Genomic DNA, 23,000 nt, shown 5'->3' with positions numbered 1-23,000 from the left:
TGTATGATTTTTACCGTGACCTTCTGTATGATATTTTTACCGTGACCTTCTGTATGATTTTAACCTTACATTTCTGGATTTTACAATTTTAGCTAACTTAATTATTGACAATGCACTCATCAAACTTCATATACAAATAGATTTTTACAAGGCCTGGTTAGTATTTCACCTTTACCTTCCATATGACCTCACATTTCTGGATCAATTTGTATTTACCTCAACTCTGATGACTAATCTATCAGGGTGTGTTCATTAATCTTTATGCATGGACACATATCTTTGTAAGAGCACGACAAGTGTGCGAAATTTGATTGACCTTGACCTTCTGTATGAAATTGACCTCACATTGTTTAGCTTGTTCTTGAATAAGTTATTAAGGATGCACATTTATATCCGGATACATCCAGATGAGAGATTGATGAGTATGGATAAGTTTTATTTGTTTTCCATTTGACTTCATGTGACCTTGGTCTTGTATTTCTGGTTTCACACTGAGCTCATTTTAGACTAACACATTGAGGATACCTTCATCAATCTTCATTTACAGATAGAGCTTACTTGCAGCAACACAAACAATGCTCAATATTTTTTTCCTTTACCTTAATTTGCATGACCTCACTATTTGTGTGGCTCTGAAACAAATGGCAAAGCATTCACATTCAGTGGACTTATTTTTAGTCATATTTGATGTATACATATTTTCCTTCAAGTGATTCAAAATTAGTGTTACTGATATAGGGAACAGTTATTATTCACACTAAACTTGACTTACATTATTTGGGCAGTTAGTTGTCTCACATTAGAAAGTTTGGAACTGTAGAGTAAGAACACCTGTCTGTCAGTGTGTCTGCCTGTCCTCACTATTTCTGGCATAACATCTCCCAACATTTTAACTGACAGACTTCATAATTAAAATGGTCATGGAAAGGCAACTACAGATATTTAGGTCAAGTACACAATGAGACAAGACTTTGAAATCAGATGCGAATCTACCATAAAACTTGAGCTTATTTTGTCAGCTTGTATTAATATACTTTACATTTTATGAAAATTCTCATAATTGTGATACAAATTCTGAAATAAAGTTTAAAATGATTTAGAATTATCATAGTATAAATGTTAGTGAAATGTATAAATGTTCCGATTATCGATTATAAAATTTTATAATTGAAAGTTGCTGTCAAAACCGAAAATAAAAATGGCAGATAACAAGGACTGGGTTGGTTTCGTATTTTAGTTCATTTCAAAATGGCAAGCGCGAGTAAAGATGATGCTGGATCCAGATAGTGGCAATTTCACTGTTAAAGAAAACAAACGATGTATCTTCGTTTTGTTCAACACACTATTACATATGCAAATTTTTTTTAAGAATATCTGTTTCAGTCACTAGGTTAGTGCCAGTTTTATTTGAGATTGCTGTTAAATAAAAAATAATGCATGAATGACTGGTTTTGTTCATTTCTACAGTATTCATATAGAGAAAGTAACATACATGGTGGTGCAGAAGCTTACAAATAATTTTGAATAAAAGATATATTTTTTAGATATCATAGAAAACAATTATTAATCAAAAATCGATTGGTTTTCTACTCCCAATTACAAAATAATTATCGACTATGATTTGAAACAGATTGCCCATCACTAATAAATGTACTTTCTTGTTCTACAATTTTCGAAAAAAGTTTTTTATATATCATTGTTTGGAAATGAAGGAGGAGGGAGACATTCAGCAATTAAAGGGGATGAAAGAAGAGTTGAAGTATATTTGTTCATAACAATGTGAGGTCACCTGAGTCACTCAGGTGACCTTTTACTATTGGTCTGCATCCGTTGTTGTGTGTCGTCCGTTAACAAATTCTTCCCAGAAACTACAAGGCTAATCTTGACCAAATTTGGTATGTAGCATCTGTAGGTGAAGGAGACTGGTAATTGTAAATTTTATGACCCCCCACCCTAAGGGGCCTTAAAGTGATATACCTTGTGAATATTATATGTTTACAGGAAGGCATTTTTTTTATTATAGATATTTAAAACGTCGAGTGCCTGTGAACCAGTCGGACTAGTAAATCGACATTTTACCCGACTGGACCTATCATTTAGTAGACTCGGTCAGTCAGACGTGCCTTATTTTGTGTCAAACCCTGCTAGTTACTAAGAAGTGTGATTTCAATTCTAATTCTTCAAAGGAAGATCATTTGAAAATGCAAATAGTACATATACTACTCAAAATTTGATAAGGATCACTAGGTTATATGTGTGTAATTTACCACTAACATGACAAAAGACATAAATTTGACTCAGAGACGTGTTTACTCAGGTTATGAATGAAAATTCATGAACGACATGAACTTTTATCAATATGGAATGCTTGAAATCTGATAACAACACCAAAAGGCATTTCATTACAAAAAGTTAACAGCAAACCAGAGAAAGAATTACACAGTTTTTGGGGATCAGCCCATCATTACACTTAGTCGATGAAGTGTCAATACCGGGTATGGCCTCCCCTTGCATCAATGACGGCTTGACAACGTCGAGCCATGCTGTCAATAAGCACCCGGATGTTTCCAATGGGAAGGTTGTTCCACTCTTCCACGAGGGCGTTTCCGAGCTCTGCCAAAGTCGTGGGTTGTGTTCTATGGCGTGAAAGGGCAACCTGCAGCATGTTCCATACATGCTCAATCGGGTTCAAGTCCGGCGAGCACGCTGGCCAGTCCATACGGACAATTGTCTCCTGCTGAAAGTACTGTTCCACCACCCTGGCGCGATGAGGACGGGCGTTATCGTCCATCAGGATGAACTCAGGGCCAACAGCACCAGCGTAGGGTCTGACGTAAACATCGAGGATCTCATCCTGGTACCACACCCCCGTCATTGTTCCTCTCTCCAGGACATGAAGGTCTGTTCTTCCATCCCTGCTGATTCCACCCCAGACCATGATGGAACCACCACCATAATGGTCATGTTCACTGATGTTGGCATTATGGAAACGTTCATGTCATCGCCACACTCGGTGCCTCCAGTCTGTAAAGTCCAAACAATACCTGGACTCATCGGTGAACAGAACTTGAACCCAATCGTTCTGTGTCCAAGTGACATGATCTTCAGCCCAGTCTAATCGCTCCCGCCGGTGTCGAACAGTCAGAGGGACTCGAACACATGCCCTTCTCGAATTGAGACCTGCATTGTGAAGCCGATTCTGTATCGTCTGAGTGGAAACATTCACCCCTGAAGCGTTCAGGAGGTCGTTACGTAGGCTGGTTGCTGTCCAGAAGGGATGGCGTCGTGCCTGAAGAGCCAAAAAATGGTCTTGGCATTGGGTTGTCGACCTCTGACGACCACCCCCATGTCGGTGTGCTGCTGTACCAAAAGTTTGCTGTTGGTTCCAGGCCTTGTTTACAACGCTCTGGCTGACGTTTAGTGCATTTGCAACGTCACGTTGTGAATAGCCAGCGTCAAGCATTCCAATACATCTGCCCAGTTGTTCTGTCGTCAGGCGACACCTTACACGTTGAGGGGGCATTGTGTCAATAAACCTAGTGTAAACACTCAAGTGAGTTTGAAATTTTAGAAAGAATCAGACACCGATGCCTGAGTGAAAATCGTGCAATGGTAGCAAAAGCATAAACTGTGATGAGAAACGCATTTCCCATGACATGAAATGCACGTGCAAGTTTGTTGAAGACGTTTTTGATTTCACTTGGACACAACATTGCCAGTTGTGCAGTTATTAATTTTTTAAACAGAAAAATATCTATGATCCTTATCAAATTTTGAGTAGTATATGATAAATAGATGAATTGATAAATTGTTGGAATTTTATTGCTTTCTATGGAAATACATTTTATGTATTTTGAAATTTTTTAGATTACCCTCATTGTGCTTCCCTGAAATTGTGATTGCTTCGTTCTTGAATATAATTTTAACAATTAGAATGGCAGTGTGACATTAATGTGACTGCTCTGATGTGGTGTGTGTGCATGGTTATTATTTTTGATAAAACAATTACCTGACTTTTGTTCTATATGATACATGGATTGATTGATCCAAGAAAAAAAAAGTCACACTGACCGTGGTTAATATCATGGTTCTTGGATTAATAAATCCTTATTAATAAATAAAATGTTCAAGAAGTTTGGTTTTCTCTGATTGGAAGAGACATTCTAAAGTATAATGGTCAGATTTTGTGACATCACAATGAAAATGTTGAAAACCCTGTGATATTACTGACAGAATAGTACAAGAACATCTGCATGAGGCTATATTCATGATCTGTAGAATTAATCTTATAGGATGAAAAAAAATAATTCATAATTATTTAGTAAAGCTAGCACTTATTGACTTTAGATTAGGTCAATACCAATAATGATTATGCATTATAGCATAAGACTGTTAACAACTTGTTAGTATTTTGTGAATTATTTTTGTTTGAAATATTTAGAAAGTTCCTATACCAGAACATCCTGTGTTACATTTACAAAGCCCCCCCAACGAGGAGGGACAGGTAGATTTTGACCTGCATGGGTGTACTTAGCATATTGACTTACTATCAGATTGTTATCTGTGACTACACGTCAACATCTTGTTACTCATTATTATGCTTCCTGTTGGTTTCTTTCTATAAACTACTATTTTTATGTAATTTCACTGTTATTTGTAAATGTGCATTATCACAATTTTTTGGTGACTTTACTTTTTTGCCTTGTTCAAATTCTCTTTATAAAGTAAACTGAAACAATTTTAAGTCCATAGGATCAGAAAGGAAAAAAAAAACATTGTCAAAATGCAGGCTCAATCCCAGGATCACATGGTTGTCAAACGGATGCATTAGACCACAAAACCACTGGAAAATCATGTACAGAGTATATGAAAGTTTACCATTAATTTAAACATTGTGAAGAAAACTTGTCAAAGTATTCAATCAACACAGAAATGGTGTATTACAATAATTTTTTATTATATGCACCAATAAAATATCAATCTAATTGATATCATGTTTAAAATAACCTCTTCAAATAAAAAGTGCATTTGGAGTGATCACCCTTTGTTCTATGGAAAGCCTAATATTTTGAAAAAAATATTGACCATCAGCATAAGGCTTGTACACTTTGTTTCAAAACCCTGACTACTTGGCATAGTGCAAAACATAACACTATACAGAGCACCAACACTTACTTTCTGTGATGGCAATTAAAGTCTTGTGTTTTTGTGACTCGCCTATGGAATGGATCGAGTGGTGCATGAAAGGTTAAGATAACCAAACTACAACTTCATCTCTCAATTACTTCAGCTGACATGTTTCATGCATTACATTTGTAGATATATTTAATGTGTGGTTTTTCTGATCTATTTATGACTTTCTTTCCAATGATTTTCTTTATAATTTTTATCCTTATGTTATCTTGGAAACTTTCTTGGTAAATTATGCTTTTAGAATATTCTCTTTGTATCACTTTTTAAAAAGTTTAGGGGATGCTTCCTTACTACTTGATTGACAAACATACCATATCATTTACTTAATTATAGTACCTCTTTGTGGAAGAAATAACTATTTTAAAAGAAATCGAAATACATAATTATAATGTTTATTTTCAAATGAAGTCTTGATAAAGAGTATTTGTTAAAATGTTGTATTTGAATGAAATATAGGGGAGTTGTCTCCCTTGTTAAGTTGTTCAATAGAATGTTGCTGTATTTTAGGAAAGAGTCGCTCTCCTCTGTGGAGAGTAAGAAATCAGGGAGTATCTCGTGTAGTTTGGGTGAAATTCAACAAAATGGCAAGCATGTCCCAGTGGTCTTCACAAATCAGGTCACGGTAGAAGAAATAGATTTTAAACATTCATCCACTGCCCAACTTATTGATGAAACAATGATACTGGAGCAAAATTCAAACACCATAGAAGACTCGTCAGATTGGGATAAGAGTGCTTATGAACAAGGTTCCACACAGAATAACACACCTGACAAACAGATTAAAACTGTTCAGCCAGATTTAGATGATAGTGCTTATGAACAGACTAAAACCTCTGACATACAGAGAGACAACAATGATACAGAAAAGGAGAAGTCTAACACCAATCCTCCAAAAAAGGAAAGAAAAGAAATGCAGTCTGAATCTGGTGACATTTAAAAAATACCAGTATTTACAGTTAAAATCACACCCACAGCAGAGAAAGCCATACCCAAAACTTAGGAAATCCTATCTACTGAACAGAAAGCCACACCCATACCCACAACAGAGAAAATCACATCTAATGAAAAGAAAGCCACTCCTACAGCAGAAACAGTCTTTTACCCATGACAGAGACAGCTCTCACTCACAACAGAGACAGCTCTCACTCACAACATAGGAAACAAGAATTAGATATTCAGGGGGGAAACTCCCTTGTGGATAACACAAAGAAATCTGTTGACTCTAAAGCATACATAAATGAGCTATAATGATCTCAGATCTCTGTTTAACAGAAGTCTCACCCCTCCCCCATCCCCATCCCCACCCCACCCCCTCTGAGATCAGGAGTGTGCTTTAAATCTCAAATGAAAGTCAACATTTACATGATACTGAAGCATGTCAATGTATTACATGTTACATTGTACAGAATTTGACACATTTATATTGGAAATGTACCATGACTGAAGATTTTCTAAAACATCTGGAAAAACTTTAATTTAGCCCTTTTTGTGAAGCACAGTTTGCTTTGATTTAATTATTATATGGTTTAAGGAGAAATGATGAGATATTGGTACATTTTAATGGTTTTGTGATATAAGAATTGACGTTAGAAATGAAAATGCACATGTATTTAAAATCTCAAATATTTCACTTCAATTTTAACATTTTAGAAATACCATATCATTCCCCTATTATATGTACATTTTACAACCCAATCTTAGATAAATACATATAAGGAGGAATAACACATTGTTATAATGGCTGATTTCAGCAATACTGTATTAGCAATCTGAAAAAAATTTAAAACCCGCGGATCTACAGTTCAGCAATCGACGTGCTAACCGGTTATACTGAACTACTCAGATAGGCAATACATGATTTTTTAAATTTAATAGATTGATATTACTGATATTTATATTTTCATCCATGTTTTAAAAGGAAGCCAGCCATTATGGCAATGTAGAATACCTCCTTAATTACAGATCTATAAATTGTGGGTTCAAGTATAGCAGGGTTTTATTTTTTTCCCTTCAGATTACTTTTGTCTAGAACTGTATATAAAACTAAATAAGGTAAATTTGAATCATTGTACATATTGTCCACTTTCCATCCATAGATGTGTTATTCCTCCAGAATCTTATCCTGTATATAGTATCAGAAATTGAACAATGTACCAGGTTTTTGTTGTGACACTGATGATGTCATTTTTAGCTCACCTGAACCGAAGGTTCAAGTGAGCTTTCCTGATCACATATTGTCCGTCGTCCATCTGTCTGTCTGTCTGTCTGTAAACTTTTCACATTTTTGACTTCTTCTCCAGAACCACTGAGCCAATTTCAACCAAACTTGCCACAAAGTATCCTTGGGTGAAGGGCTTTCAAGTTTGTTCAAATGAAGGGCCATGTCCCTTTCAAAGGGGAGATAATCACAAAAATGCAAAAATAGGTGGGGTCATTTAAAAATCTTCTCAAGAACCACTGGGCCAGAAAAGCTGAGATTTACATGAAAGCTTCCTGACATAATGCAGATTCAAGTTTGTTCAAATCATGGCCCCCTGGGGGTTGGATGGGGCCACAATGGGGGATCAAAGTTTTACATACAAATATATAGGATAAATCTTTAAAAATCTTCTTCTCAAGAGCCACTGAGCCAGAAAAGCTGATATTTACATGAAAGCTTCCTGATATAATGCAGATTCAAGTTTGTTCAAATCATGGCCCCCGGGGATATGATGGGGCCACAATAGGGGGATCAAAGTTTTACATAAAATATATAGGAAAAAATCTTCCCAAGAACCACTGGGCCAGAAAAGCTGAGATTTACATAAAAGCTTCCTGACATAATGCAGATTCAAGTGTGTACAAATCATGGCCTCCGGGGGTATGATGGGGCCACAATAGGGATCAAAGTTTTACATACAAATATATCGGAAAAATCTTCTTGTCAAGAAACACTGAGCCAGAAAAGCAGATTTTTACATGAAAACTTTCTGACATAGTGCAGATTCAAGTTTGTTCAAATCATGGTCCCCAGCGTAAGGATGGGGCCACAAGGGGGGATCAAAGTTTTACATACAAATATATAGGGGAAATCTTCTTGTCAAGAACCACTGGGCCAGAAAAGCTGAGATTTACATGAAAGCTTCCTGACATAATGCAGATTCAAGTTTGTTCAAATCATGGCCCCCGGGGGTATGATGGGGCCACAATAAGGGATCAAAGTTTTACATACTAATATATAGGCAAAATCTTCTTGTCAAGAACCACTGAGCCAGAAAAGCTGAAATTTACATGAAAGCTTCCTGACATAATGTAGATTGAAGTTTGTTCAAATCATGGCCCCTGGGGGTATGATGGGGCCACAATAGGGGATCAAAGTTTTACATACAAATATATAGGAAAAATCTTCTTGTCAAGAACCACTGAGCTAGAAAAGCTGACATTTACATGAAAGCTTTCTGACATATATTTCAGATTTCAGTTTGTTAAAATCATGGCCCCCAGGGGAGGATGGGGTCACAAGGGGGGTATCAAAGTTTTGCATACAAATATATAGGGAAAATCTTTAAATATGAGCCAAGGGACTCAGGTGAGCAATGTGGCCCATGGGCCTCTTGTTTTTGGTTGCTAATACCTGTTTATGTTTGTCAGCTTAATTCAACTTAATTAGTAGATTATCATCCAGGGTCAGCAAAAAGTATGGGGCGGGTGGGAGGATTTTATATCTTAATTTTTATTTTCTGAGAAAAATATTAAAGACAAATGATTTTTTTTTATCAAGAGATCCGCATCATTTAATGCAAGATGGATATCAATCTATGCTAGTTTCAAAGACTAATTCCAGGTTAAGCTTTAATCTAACGATATAACAGAAATATACCTAACTTCTTTAAGATTTACGCCGGTAAGAACGCGAGAAATTAAGAAAACCATATAGGTCTATTTTCTTCATGTAGCTTTTCACGTTGCTATACCTGAAATCTAAACAACAAGTGTAAATACCGGAGTCGGACATGAAAATATTCCGGAAATCGCAAGTTTTGCAAAATAAAAAATTCGGGGCGGGCCAATTTTTGAGGGGCGGGCGGGGATGATAATCTATCAATTAAGTTGAATTGGCCTTATGTAGGTAGAACCTACTGGGCCTTGTATACAAGATGTTTTAATAAATTGTTTCAGCATGATAAAAGTCCGTTGGGCTTAAACAGCAACATCTGCAGATTTATTTGTATAATTTTCAGCTCACCTGAGCTGAAACCTCAAGTGAGCTTTTCTGATTGCCTGTCGTCTGGCTGTCTGTCTGTAAACTTTTTACATTTTCGACTTCTTCTCCAGAACCACTGGGCCAATTATAACCAAACTTGGCCAAAAGCATCCTTGGATGAAGGGCTTTCAAGTTTGTTCAAATGAAGGGCCATGTCCCCTTCAAAGGGGAGATAATCACAAAAATGCAAAAATAGGGTGGGGTCATTTAAAAATCTTGTTCTCGAGAACGACTGGCCCAGAAAAGCTGAAATTTACTTGAAAGCTTCCTAACATCGTGCAGATTCAAGTTTGTTCAAATCATGGTCCCCAGGGGTTGGATGGGGCCACAATAGGAGATCAAAGTTTTACATACAAATATATAGGAAATATCTTTAAAAATCTTCTTCTCAAGAAACTCTGGGCCAGAAGAGCTGCAATTTACATGAAAACTTCCTGACATAGAGTAGATTCAAGTTTCTTGAAATTATGGCCCCCAGGAGTAAGATGAGACGACAATAGGGAATCAAAGTTTTACATTCAAATATATAGGGAAAATCTTGAAAAATATTCTTGTAGAACCACTGAGCCAGAAAAGCTGAAATTTACACGAAAGCTTCCTGATATAGTGCAGATTCAAGTTTGTTAACTGGGGCTAGGATGGGACCACAATAAGGGATCACTCTGAGTTTTACATAACTAATAAATAGAAAAAAATCGTTAAAAAAGTTCTCTTAAGAACCATAGGGCCAGAGAAGTTTACATTTCATGAAAGCTTCTTGATATAGTGCAGATTCAAGTTTGTTCAAATCATGATCCCTACCAGGGTAGGGGATCAAAATTTTACATACAAATATATAGGGAAAATTATTAAAAATCTTTCTGAAAAATCACTGGGTCAGAAAAGTTTACATTTACATGAAAGCTTCCTGACATAGTGCAGATTTAATTTTGTAAAATTCATGGCTCCCGAGAGTAGGTTCGCGCCACAATAGGGATCAAAGTTTTACATGCGAATATATAGGAAAAATATTTAAATATGAGCCGAGATGACTTAGGTGAGCGATGTGGCCCATGGGCCTCTTGTTTGACCATTCATCATTATTTTTATTTTATCTGAGGAAGTTTTAACTTATTTGCAACTCTTAACTCGGATGAAGTATTGTAAAGTTTTATAAGCTTTGTATCCTCTACAAGTTTATGCATGAAGTATGTTTTAGTTTGCAGAGATGTACGGAAGCCGATAGGTGCCAGGGTATAGAATTGATATTTATTTAACTGGCGGTCGCCACTTAATTTATGTGGCAGCCGCCACTTAATTTAACTGGCGGCTGCCACTTATTATCTGGTGGCCGCCACTTAATTTATGTGGCGGCCACCACTTAATTTATGTGGCGGCTGCCACTTAATTTATATGACGGCCGCCACTCAGTTTAAATCATTTATATGGCTGTCACCAGTTATTCAATTCCTCTCTCTTTCTCTATCTCTCTCTCAAGATGAAAGGGGTGCAATCCCTCCCAATGCTTAGTAATATGTATGTGATATATATATATATATATATATATGTATATATACACACACAATTAAGAGCATTAAATTATTGTTTTTCGATTGTACTGTTAAATACGTAGAACCACGGAGCTGACCCTCCATTTTTTTTGACAACGTTCAATTACTATTATTTTCACATGCAAACTATAATTATTTTCACATGTGAAATAAGATTAATTGGCGGATTGGCCCCCACCCCACTCTTTTGGTGGTAGTAATGAATGGTAAAAATGTAATAATGAATGAACTGATCAATTGAAGGTTGAACGGAGCCCTCTCCCTCCAATTTAGGAGTACGAAGTTTGGACAAAAGAGACATTTTAGGTTCCTTTTCTGCTTGTCAACAATTGTAGAAGACAATTTCTCCTCCGACTGTACCTATACACTTTGAAAAACGATGCTGTGTGTTTGCGTACTATTCTTAATCTTTCCAAAATAATCACTCAGCGATATGAATTACATTGTTAGCTCACCAGAACTGAAGGTTCAAGTGAGCTATTCTGATCACATTTTGTCTGGCGTCCGTCTGTCCGTAAACTTTTCACATTTTCGACTTCTTCTCCAGAACCACTGGGCCAATTTCAACCTAACTTGGCCAAAAGCATCCTTGGGTGAAGGGCTTTCAAGTTTGTTCAAATGAAGGGCCATGTCCCTTTCAAAGGGGAGATAATCGCAAAAATAGGGTGGGGTCATTTAAAAATCTTCTTCTCAAGAACCACTGGGCCAGAAGAGCTGAAATTTACCTGAAAGCTTCCTGACATATTGCAGATTCAAGTTTGTTCAAATCATGGCCCCCGGTGGTAGGATGGGGCCACAAGGGGGGATCAAAGTTTTACATACAAATATATAGGGAAAAACTTTAAAAATCTTCTTCTCAAGAACCACTGAGCCAGAAAAGCTGATTTTTACATGAAAACTTTCTGACATAGTGCAGATTCAAGTTTGTTCAAATCATGGCCCCCGGGGATAGGATGGGGCCCCAAGGGGGGATCAAAGTTTTACATACAAATATATAGTTAAAATCTTTTTCTCAATAACCACTGAGTCAGAAAAGCTGATATTTACAAGAAAACTTTCTGACATAGTGCAGATTCAAGTTTGTTCAAATCATGGCCCCCGGGGGGTAGGATGGGGCCACAAGTGGGGAGGGGGGTCAACGTTTTACATACAAATATAGGAAAAAGCTTTAAAAATCTTCTTCTCAAGAACCATTGGGCCAAAGAAGTTGACATTTACATGAAAGCTTTCTGACATAGTGTAGATTCAAGTTTGCAAAGGGTAGTTTGGGCCATAATAGGGACTAAGGTTTTACATGCAAATATATATGGAAAGTCTTCAGATATGGGCCAAGGTGACTCAGGTGAGCGATGTGGCCCATGGGCCTCTTGTTTTTGCAATTGGCAGCTGCCATATATGAATTAAATGGCAGCCGCCAGATAAAATAACTGGCGGCCGCCAGTTAATTTATATGGTGGCCGCCAGTTAATAAGTGGTGGCCACCAGTTAAATTAAGTGGCGGCCGCCAGTTAAATAGATATTAATTCTATACCCTGGCACCTATCGGCTTCCGTAGAGATGTGATCTGTTTCATTCATGGTGCTGAGTTTAAGTTATAAGCCATTCTTGTTATCAAATTAACTTTTACATCTATTGAATATTGGAAATTGTTTTTATTTTTAAAGTCTTCAATGCTGGTTTGAGGCCAGTGCGCGTGACATAATTTAGCACAAAAAAATCTATGTAACTCTTTTAGAGAGTCTAGGAAACATCAAAAAGTTCAGGAAACACCAAAAAATCTATGTAACTCTTCTAGAGAGTCTAGGAAACACCAAAAAATCTACGTAACTCTTCTAGAGAGTCTATAGGAAACTGGGTTTTTTGCAGATGTTTTTTGATGATATTTTCAATACACCTCAGTATTACAAGTAAAATGTGTTCACTGGTGTTCAGAACTGCTCATTGTTGACAAGAGGACGTGACACTGCTTTATGTTTTCTAGAGCCTCAGTTGTTCGTAGGGATTTACTCAGAATGCGTTTGTATAAGTTTTGTAGGAGGATGAAGTGTTGATGAAGATAGTATAATTGCATTTTATGTGCAGAATGAATTTGCCTTATATAGAGAACAGAACTCATTTAAAATGAAGATTGCACAAGGTGAGAAAAGTACCTGCAAATAGGTATAGGAAATACAAAAATAAAATCACTCTCAAAATTGTATTTGCCTTATATGGTTTACATGCAGAACCAAAAATTAAATTGAATTTGCCTTATATTGTGTAGAGAACTCGGAGTAAAATTGAATTTGCCTTATTATATAGCACACAGAACTTCATATTAAATTGATTTTGCTTTATCATATGGTATACAGAACTCAGAATGAATTTGCCTTAATTTTGGTGTACAGAACTCTGAATAAATTGAATTTGCCTTCAATGGAGTACAGCTAGATTTCAAAATTAAATTGAAGATAGATGAACAAGGGGGAAAATGTGCCTATGAGTGGCTGGATAGGAAAGACAAATAAAATCACTATGAGAAAGAGTTCGGATTTGTTAATTATTAAATTTTACCATTTCATAGTTGAGCTTGTTGAATTTTCAATGTTTGTGGGTTGACTCTCCATTTTTTGTAATCATGCAAATACTTATAGAAACACTAAAAACATAAATTTTTCAGTCTTCAAAAAGAATAAGCAATATGACCCACTAGATGAAAGCTGTAAAAAAAAACTTGTACAAAATAATAGCATTTTGTAAAAATATTCTCAAGTCCCTTATATTGAAGACGGTATATCATGCATGACTTAAATCCCCATGAATATTATAAGCAAGCAGGTCAATCATTGGTATAAATGTTGTGAACTGTAATATTCATAACTGTGTTAAATTCATATTGTTCTACATCAATATTTCATAACTGTATATTTATATATTACAAATCGCATTTTCCTCTATGAACCAACCAATTTCAGCGCGCGACACAATCTGTTCACATTGACTATGAACAGATTATGAACTAGCTTAAAGCACGCGACTGAGAGAGCGTAATGGTTTGAAAAAAAATAGAACATCTGTTACAAAGATCTCGCAAGTCACACCTTTGGATTAAGATTGTAAACTTACGTGGATTATCATCCCAATCTTGTGGTCTCCTACCTCCAAAATACAGTGCACCTTGCAATGTTGATAAAAGGCAGGGTGAGACGAAGTGTGACGTCATGTCTATGTGTTGACGTACGTCACAATAACTACTGTGACAGAGGCTAGGAGTTCGTTTTATGCAACAAAATAGAAGCAATGTAAACAACCGGTGTTTTAGTAAATGAATATAAATATAAGAAATGAACATCACTTTTGAGCTGTTCATGGTCAATATGAACGGATTTGGATTTGAGGCAAATCTAGTCTCAAAGCTAGCGCGATTCACAGAATTTGCCTCAAATCTAAATCCGTTCATACTGACCATGAACAGCTCAAAAGTGGTGTTCATTTCTTAAATAATAATTATCTTAAATGTGCTATATTGTTTCCCGCAATATGATGTCATATCTACTTATACATATATATGTATTGTGACGTCAGCACAACAAGTTAGCAGTTCAAATTAAATAGTCAAAGTGAACAGTTGGGTTGTCCATTCAACACGATTCTCTCACACAATAAACTGCTGGACACTAAGGTGATTTGTAAGTAGAGCATTATGGGTAATGGGTTCGATACCTGATAACCTCTTATATTTTCATAAATTTTTGGGAGAAATTTAGTCTTCTGTTTGCTCTGCAAATTTCTCTTTAGGGCCGCATTGTAAGTAGTGATGATACTCAAGGCTTCATCAAAGTCCACTAATGAATTCTCTATAGACACTAAGACCGAGATGTGTCCAGGAGCGCTATGTCTTTCTTGTATTGCCCAGCTTTGTGGTTATCCCACGAGAGACAGAGAGACATTAACTCCATGGAGCACCTCTGGAGAATGAAATTCCAGTGGGCCTGAAACCATTTGGAGACAGGCCCGATGCTTGATGTGGCAATAAGTTGAAAACCCCTAGGAACCGTTTTCTGTTGCAGATAAGTATTTACATTAGAGATGCGATGTTGTGTCTTTACAAATTTTTGATGTTGCTTCTTGGGGGTTTTGAATGTAAGATTGTTTTTGATGCACATTATAAGACTATGAAATGAATGAATAGGGCCAGAAATGATGGTGCAAAAATCATGGAACATTTACTTATTTAGAACAAGAGGTGGAAATTGAATATGGAACGCAGAAATGAAAAGGACATGAAATACACTAATGAACACAAAAATTAACAGAAGCGGCAAGAATATTGATTGAAAATAATAAGGAAAAAACACTTCAAAAATAATAACAGAAAAAAGAGAAGCATTCCATAGTCGGGGATATGAGATCTATTCAGAGACCATCTACTGAATCATTGGTCAAGCTCCTGGAACATGTTCTCAAGTTAAATAACTACATGTTCAATGGCGAACATTATCTACAAATTAATGACACAGCCATGGGCATCAAAATGGCTCCAAGTTATGCCAACATATATCCATTTTTTATTGTTTACATTGCATAACTAAAGTATTTCTAATGTCAACCAAAATTTGATTTTCAGTTTTTGAGTTACAAGTGAGATACATCACTCACAATTCTTTGTTACCAGTACATAAACAAGGCTCTTGCCATGTTTTTGTTAACAAATAGATTGCTTAATAGAAAATAGCATGTTTAAAACAAAATGAAATTTGAAAATTTTCAGTTCAAATCGTGTCCATGCCCCTTTAAAATCAAAAGGGTCAAAGAACCCATTGTCGAACATTTCAATCTTGCAGGACACAAATGGGAATTAAGACATGACAGTAGTGGTTATTAGTCCCCTGCCGACGAAGTCGAAGGGGACTTTAGGTTTGCGCTCTGTCCGTCCGTCAGTCCAGTTTTCTACACTTTTTTAGCTCACCTGAGCTAAAAGCTCAAGTGAGCTTTTCTGATCACCCGTACAGGGGTCAACATTTACGTATGTCCGCTTGTCCGGTACCAGTGGAAAAACATTTCGGACAAGTGAGTATTGATGGGCACTTGTCCAATTGGACAAGTGCTTTTTTATGTAAAGAAGTCTCCAAACAACTTTGTGAAAAGTTTATCGGTAGTTGAGAGTTGGAAGTACATTTATAATGCATGGAAAATGAACTTCGATCGCTATGTAAACTAGCTGAGTCAAACTCAATCGTGATTGGTGTTCACTTATTGCGTACTACTTTCAATCACCCATTGCAATCTCTTACCAGAGAGCGTTACGCTACGCTCCACAACGTAGCGCGCCCTCTGGTGAGAGAATGCATCCATGGATCTTACCAAGTCATTGATTCAAGATGGGAAGTCTAGATAAAATTTTGTTTTATGCGTTTGTTGTTTTTATCAAGAGAATAAGATTAAAAAAAAAATCAATCAAGCAGGTATAAAAATAGACTATATATTAAGTAAATTAAATACAGTTTTCAAGTTGACGATATTATATCCTTTTTAGAAAATTTTAAGGACAAGTGAAGTTGAAGTTCGGACAAGTAAATATTTTGTCCGAATGGACAAGTAGGAAAAAAAGTTAATGTTGAACCCTGCCATATTCCGACGTCTGTCTGTCCGTCTGTAAACTTTTAACATTTTTGATTTCTTCTCAAAAACCACTGGGCCAATTTTAACCAAAGTTGGAACAAAGCATCCTTAGGTAAAGGGAATTCTAAATTGTTAAAATAAAGGGCCAGGCCACCTTCCAAGGGGAGATAATCAAGAAAAGGTAAAAATAAAGTAGGGTCATTAAAAAATCTTCTTCTCAAGAACCACTGGGCCAGAAAAGATGAAATTTATAGATAAACTTTATTAGGTAGTGCAGATTCTAAATTGTTAAAATCCTGGCCCCGGGGGGTTGGATGGGGCCACAATAGGGGATCAAAGTTTTACATACAAATATATTTGACAAATCTTTAAAAATCTGTTTCTCAAGAACCACTGAGCCAGAAAAGCTGAGATTTATATGAAAGCTTCCTGATATAGTACAGATTCTAAATTGTCAAAATCATGGCCCCCGGGGGGTCGGATGGGGCCACAATAGGGGATCAAAGTTTTACATACAAATATATAGGAAAAATCTTTAAAAATCTGTTTCTCAAGAACCACTGAGCCAGAAAAGCTGACATTTATATGAAAGCTTCCAGCTTCCAGGGTTTTAACTCTTAGACTATAGATGGGTCCAAATTAGTCACATCTTTTGTTTTAATATTAATCCACCTATTATATTATGTAAAGCCTTTCATCAGTGTATGCACTTTTGAGGGTTTTAAAAACATACATGTATCTTGTTTTATACTGTTGGTGAACATTAGAATTTAGCTTAGCTCGATATTCAGAACAGGATATTTTTTCTAGATTTCACAGTCCTTGGGAGTAGTGATACTTTCTCACTAGTACTCGGGTGATCAATAAGGCCTGTGGGAGTAGTGATACTTTCTCACTAGTACTCGGGTGATCAATAAGGCCTGTGGGAGTAGTGATACTTTCTCACTAGTACTCGGGTGATCAATAAGGCCTGTGGGAGTAGTGATACTTTCTCACTAGTACTCGGGTGATCAATAAGGCCTGTGGACCTCTTGTTTATATCCCTAGATTGTATTATTTGAATGAAACTATTTAATTGCATTTATTTTGTTATTCAAAAATTGTTTTAGTCCTTTTTCCGACTGCTCTAGTAAAGCGTTCAAAAGCAAATGAGCCATATACACATTTGTCAATATATAGATATTAAATCAGTACAAGTTCTGTTAGTTACCTTGTTATATTGATTCTATGTTACAGAAATGGGCAGCAGCTATATGATCTACAAACTCATGAAAGTGTGAATTATCTCAACAACAAAGCAGAGAAGGGGGATAAGTGGGGCGAAGCTCATGAGACCGTAAATTATCTAGACAACAAGGCTGAAAAGGGGGAGAAGTGGAATGGCAGGAACAAGAACATAAATGGTCTGGACAAAGAAGATTGGGAGGAAGGTCACAGAAACGGAGCAGAGAAGAGAGAAAAGAATATACACACAACATTCAAAACCCATAATAAAACTGAAAACGGGAAAGTACAAACTAATGAGACTGTCAATCATTCAGAATCATCACCAAAATACAGCAACAGGAAAATGAAAGATCAGGAAGTCATATATGCTAATTCTCAGTTTGAGAAAGTGGCAAGGGCTGATCAATCTCACAATGGCATGGATAAAAAGTCACAGCTGGCAGGTAGTCTGTCGTTTGAGATTAGAGACAACACACCCCCCATGGACAAAAAGACGCAAGACATGTACTACATAGATGAAAATCCATATGACAGAGTAGATCAAAGGGAGAAACCGGTGCCAAAAAAACGGAAGAAAGTATTGCAATGATCCTGGAAGTAACGGTGAGGAAATAAAAAATAATGCTGTATGATCCAGGAACCAATGATGTTTCTATAATATTTCTTGACATATACAAAGTCACAAATGCTTAATTTTGTGACATGTGATACAAACAGGTTGTATTTATTGAATCATTATACATGCAGGAGTTGTGTTGCATACCACATACTTAAAAAATATTTTAATTACCAGGTAGACACCTTTCTAAAAAGTGTTATGCACATTATCAATGGCATCCATGAAAAGCAATTTTAGCTTACCCGAGCCAAACACTAAAGGACCTTTTCTGATGAAGTTTTGTCAGAATATATAATGTAAAGGTAAATTACTTATAAAATCTTCTAATCCAGAACCACAAGGGTATAATCTGTCAAATTATAATGCAAGTAGTTTAGATTCAGGGAAGTCCACATCATGATCCAAATTTTTTTACGGTTTCACATAGGAAAGGAACATTCTTTATAATCTTCTTCTCATGAACCATACTGAGACACTCCATGAAATAAATATATAGTAAAACATCCCTGTAGTGTAAATTCAAGGTTATTCACACCATGATACCCAGGGTAGGAGATGTGCAACTTTTCAGATTGACTGTTGTGGCCATGGGTCTCTTGTTATAAAAAAAATAATCTCATGCATGTTATAAGCATGATAAAGAAAATCATTAGTCTGTTCAAAACTTACAGCTCTAATTAAAAATTGTGCTTGATTCCACATATTGATTTAAATCTTTAAAAATATCAAACAATCCATTTTTCATTGCTAGAGTAATTCAGAAAAATCCATTGGTTGAAATGATAACATGTGATTAATTTATGATTTGTCATATTGTAAACCCCATGCTTCCAAAAGTTTAAAAATGATCTAGAAAAAATATAAAGTAATTGTAGTGTATTGATATATATCGGTCAACCATGGATTGACCTGACAGAACAGGCTATTATTGCAAGATTCTAAAAAGTAGAATTAATATTTGTTATATGACATCACAATCCATAAACAGTTTTTATGATACATATGTAATCCTTATATTTATACAATTATTTGTAGTTAGACTTAAAATGAAGAATTTTTATCACTATTAGGTTTTCCGGAGACAATATTTACCTATGGTGAACATATAGTCCTTTCTCAAAGAAACTCTATGGGCTGTTCCATTAAGACATGGGGAAGGCAGTTTTTTAAAAATCTATGGGTGTTTCACCTGGTGGGAACTTGATTCTATGGTGGGTGGCTTTTGCATGAGAATTGTTTCTATGGGTCAAACCATATATCAGCTTGAAAGGGAATTGCATGGATTGAATACTGAAATAAAATTGATATCAAGATGAAAAAGCATTTTGTACTGTATGATGGGGAAAAAATTCTGATTTGGGAATATTTTAAAATTTACATTTCAGATAAATCAATTTGCTTCAATAAGTGCCTATAAAGCTTCATTATTTGCCTCTATGGATGGATAGGTGGAGTGTACCAAATTCACTTCTATGGGCTTCCCCCCATCCCATGTATGTTTTACTGGAACAGCCCTTAGCTGCAGAACTAGCTCTCAGAGGGGGATGGGGGGATCTATTCCAATTTTCCTTCAGAGGTCTACAATTATAATGCAACTAAAAATATTTCAGTTGATTTCAATACAATATATATTTTGACTTTCCTGATATTTTATACAAAATTCAAAAACTGAATCCTAGTTACAGGTATTCAAAATACTCCAAGAATAAAATAAATAAATAAAATCGGAAAAGGTGAAAATAATTGAAACCAATGATGGTAGAACCCTGTGCATTTTTTTTTTTAAATTTCATAACAAAACACAAGATGTTTTGCATTATTGCCTTACCCAATAGTGCCTGCTGTGATATACATGTACTCTCTTGCACCACAACCGTAAAGTGAGAATGGATTTTACTGATACATCGACTGCGGATTGTTTCAAGCCAATGAAATTCTTCAGGACTCTAGATTTCAAATATGAATGAAAATGTAAATACAGTATTTGGGGGACTTTACCCAGTCAGGGACATTTACAAAATCTTATTTTTGACTTTCAAAATGTCTGTTCTCAGTTTATGGTTGTTAAGCCAGAAGTTTGTCATTCTATTTATGCTGAAAATGAATTCAATAATAAGTTACAATATTCTCTTTGGTGCTTGCATATGACTTGGGACTTTGAGAAAGAGTTAGAATTTCAAGTAGAACAATAAGAGACCCAAAGAATGGGTGCTGTGCTTCCACATTCCTATCTATGTAATATAATCTTACACATTCTAGATTGTATGAAATATTTTTTCCACATTTTAGTTTGTATGTAATATTACTTTAACATTAGGCCAATTAAAATTAATTGATATATTATCATCCCTGCCCGCCCCTTAAAAAAAGGGCTCACCCTGATTTCTTTTATTTTCACAAAAATTACGATTTCAAACAAACTTGCTTCCCAGTGACATGAGTGAATGATTAAAGTCACAGAATGTTAGATTTATATCTCTTACCAAGGATTCTTTAAATGTCAACTTTATTAACACTTTGTGTGATGCCTTTTGTCATCATTTTTTTTCTTGGGGAAAAAATATAAATTCCCCCACCCGCCCCATATTTTTTTGTGATCCCAGATGATAATCTACTAATTAAATTGAATTGGCCTTATAGTCTGCATGTAATACAGTAAAAAATGCCTAATCTGACACATGTGCAATCTGTTTCACTGGGCATTCCAACCCTGGTATTTTTTTTACACTGTTTATTCCGACAAAAAACATTTGTCTCCTAGTGAGTGTTGGATTAGACAGGTTTCACTGTACTCTAGTCTACATGTAATATTACTTTCACTCTAGTCTACATGTAATATTGCTTTCACTCTAGTCTACATGTAATATTACTTTCACTCTAGTCTGCATGTAATATTGCTTTCACTCTAGTCTACATGTAATATTACTTTCACTCTAGTCTACATGTAATATTGCTTTCACTCTAGTCTGCATGTAATATTGCTTTCACTCTAGTCTACATGTAATATTGCTTTCACTCTAGTCTGCATGTAATATTGCTTTCACTCTAGTCTACATGTAATATTGCTTTCACTCTAGTCTGCATGTAATATTGCTTTCACTCTAGTCTGCTTGTAATATTGCTTTCACTCTAGTCTACATGTAATATTGCTTTCACTCTAGTCTGCATGCAATGTTGCTTTCACTCTAGTCTGCATGTAATATTGCTTTCACTCTAGTCTGCATGTAATATTGCTTTCACTCTAGTCTGCATGTAATATTGCTTTCACTCTAGTCTGCATGCAATGTTGCTTTCACTCTAGTCTGCATGTGTGGTAATCAGTTTGCTTATCACTTGCATATTGATTCTAGTCTTCACTTACTTTGTCATGTATGGAAATAATTGCAAACTTTAGTATCTATTTAGTTACTTTGGGCAGACTAGAATGCAAATATCATATTAATTATTTAATATGGTCATTATTTCCAAATGTTGACTGACGTGAGCTGTGATAATAGTTTAAGTTGATGTATAATCACTTGTTACACACCGAGGCACCTTGATTGATCATGTGACCTTTTTCTTTGTTCATATGTTAAATTCTGTATTGTTTTAGTAAAAGTTGTTGCATAATTGATAAAGGATCTCATACAATGTGAGCTGTGTTTGGCCCCCTAGAGTCATGTCCATTATTTTTTCAAAAACATAATTATAATTATAGTACATGTATTGTACATATTTGAAGCTTAAGGTAACTCTACATTAAATGTAAGCTCGGCAAAATAATTACTGTCCAAAGATACGACACAGATTTTGACGAAAATTGCTGTTATATAGACTAGGAAATGCCAACAAATTTATATCTCATAATTGTATAATAGGAAATTTGTTATCAGTTGTGCTTTTTGTTTTCTAGGGGAGATAACAAATTGATTATTTTCTACAAAAAAAGATTGTACATGCATGTCCATCACCTAGCTTTTTCATCATTTAACAAGAAACAGCCTTTGTAAAGTTGTTACAAAAAAAAAAAAAACTAGTTAAATTGAGCAGTTAAAACAAGCTGGACCCTAATCATATGTTATCCTTTTTTTGTTTTATTTTTAAGCCTGTATGATGTAGTTAGTTTACATACATATGTATATGTGAAATAAATGATTATTATGTATTGCTGGTGTTTTTAAAGCGTGTAGCTGCTTTATTTTTGCTTTCGTCATCGTGTTTCCGGTTTATCGCCACCTATAGGCGAATTTATGCATTGCTGTAGTAAGGAGGTCATGTTTAAAGTAGTCGTGATTTTGTAACCGATCTAGTTCGTGGTTTACATTCATATCCACATGGGCATTTTCCCCCCCGGAAATACAGTTCGTTGGACAGTGAATAAAATATGTATGATAAGGTGACATTTTTGCCCTCATTTTGGAGGAAAGTGGGTCACAGAAACAGGTTATTCTTCAGTTATTTAAAATTCTCGTTTGAATCTGCATCTGTAATAATTAGAGTGGTTAAGAAACTCAAAAATCAATAAGAATCTGTACATGAAACCATTTTGGCTAGGGCGCCTTTGCATTGTTACCTTCGAATAGCG

General features: G+C 35.6%; 1 protein-coding gene across 16 annotated transcripts in view; it reads left to right on the top strand.

Annotated features, from left to right (window-relative positions):
- LOC125652380 (uncharacterized) overlaps nucleotides 1-22,580 on the top strand; it is a 74,977-nt gene extending 52,397 nt beyond the window's left edge. For 6 of the 16 annotated variants that reach the window (XM_056165033.1, XM_056165038.1, XM_056165035.1 and 3 more), the window contains one exon: nucleotides 17,824-22,580. In XM_056165033.1, the coding sequence (XP_056021008.1) occupies nucleotides 17,824-18,403 (580 nt within the window). In that variant the 3' untranslated portion in view covers nucleotides 18,404-22,580. Of the gene's footprint in view, nucleotides 1-4,441; nucleotides 4,505-5,700 lie in introns of all 16 variants that reach the window. The other 10 variants (XM_048881568.2, XM_056165036.1, XM_048881571.2 and 7 more) reach the window with 4 other exon arrangements.
- Nucleotides 22,581-23,000: the final 420 nt, after the last annotated feature.

The sequence above is a fragment of the Ostrea edulis genome, chromosome 5 (genome assembly GCF_947568905.1).
Source record: "Ostrea edulis chromosome 5, xbOstEdul1.1, whole genome shotgun sequence".
NCBI lineage: Eukaryota > Metazoa > Mollusca > Bivalvia > Ostreida > Ostreidae > Ostrea > Ostrea edulis.
The sequence above is the reverse complement of the archived record's forward strand: the minus strand, read 5'-3'. Positions and strand labels throughout refer to the sequence as shown.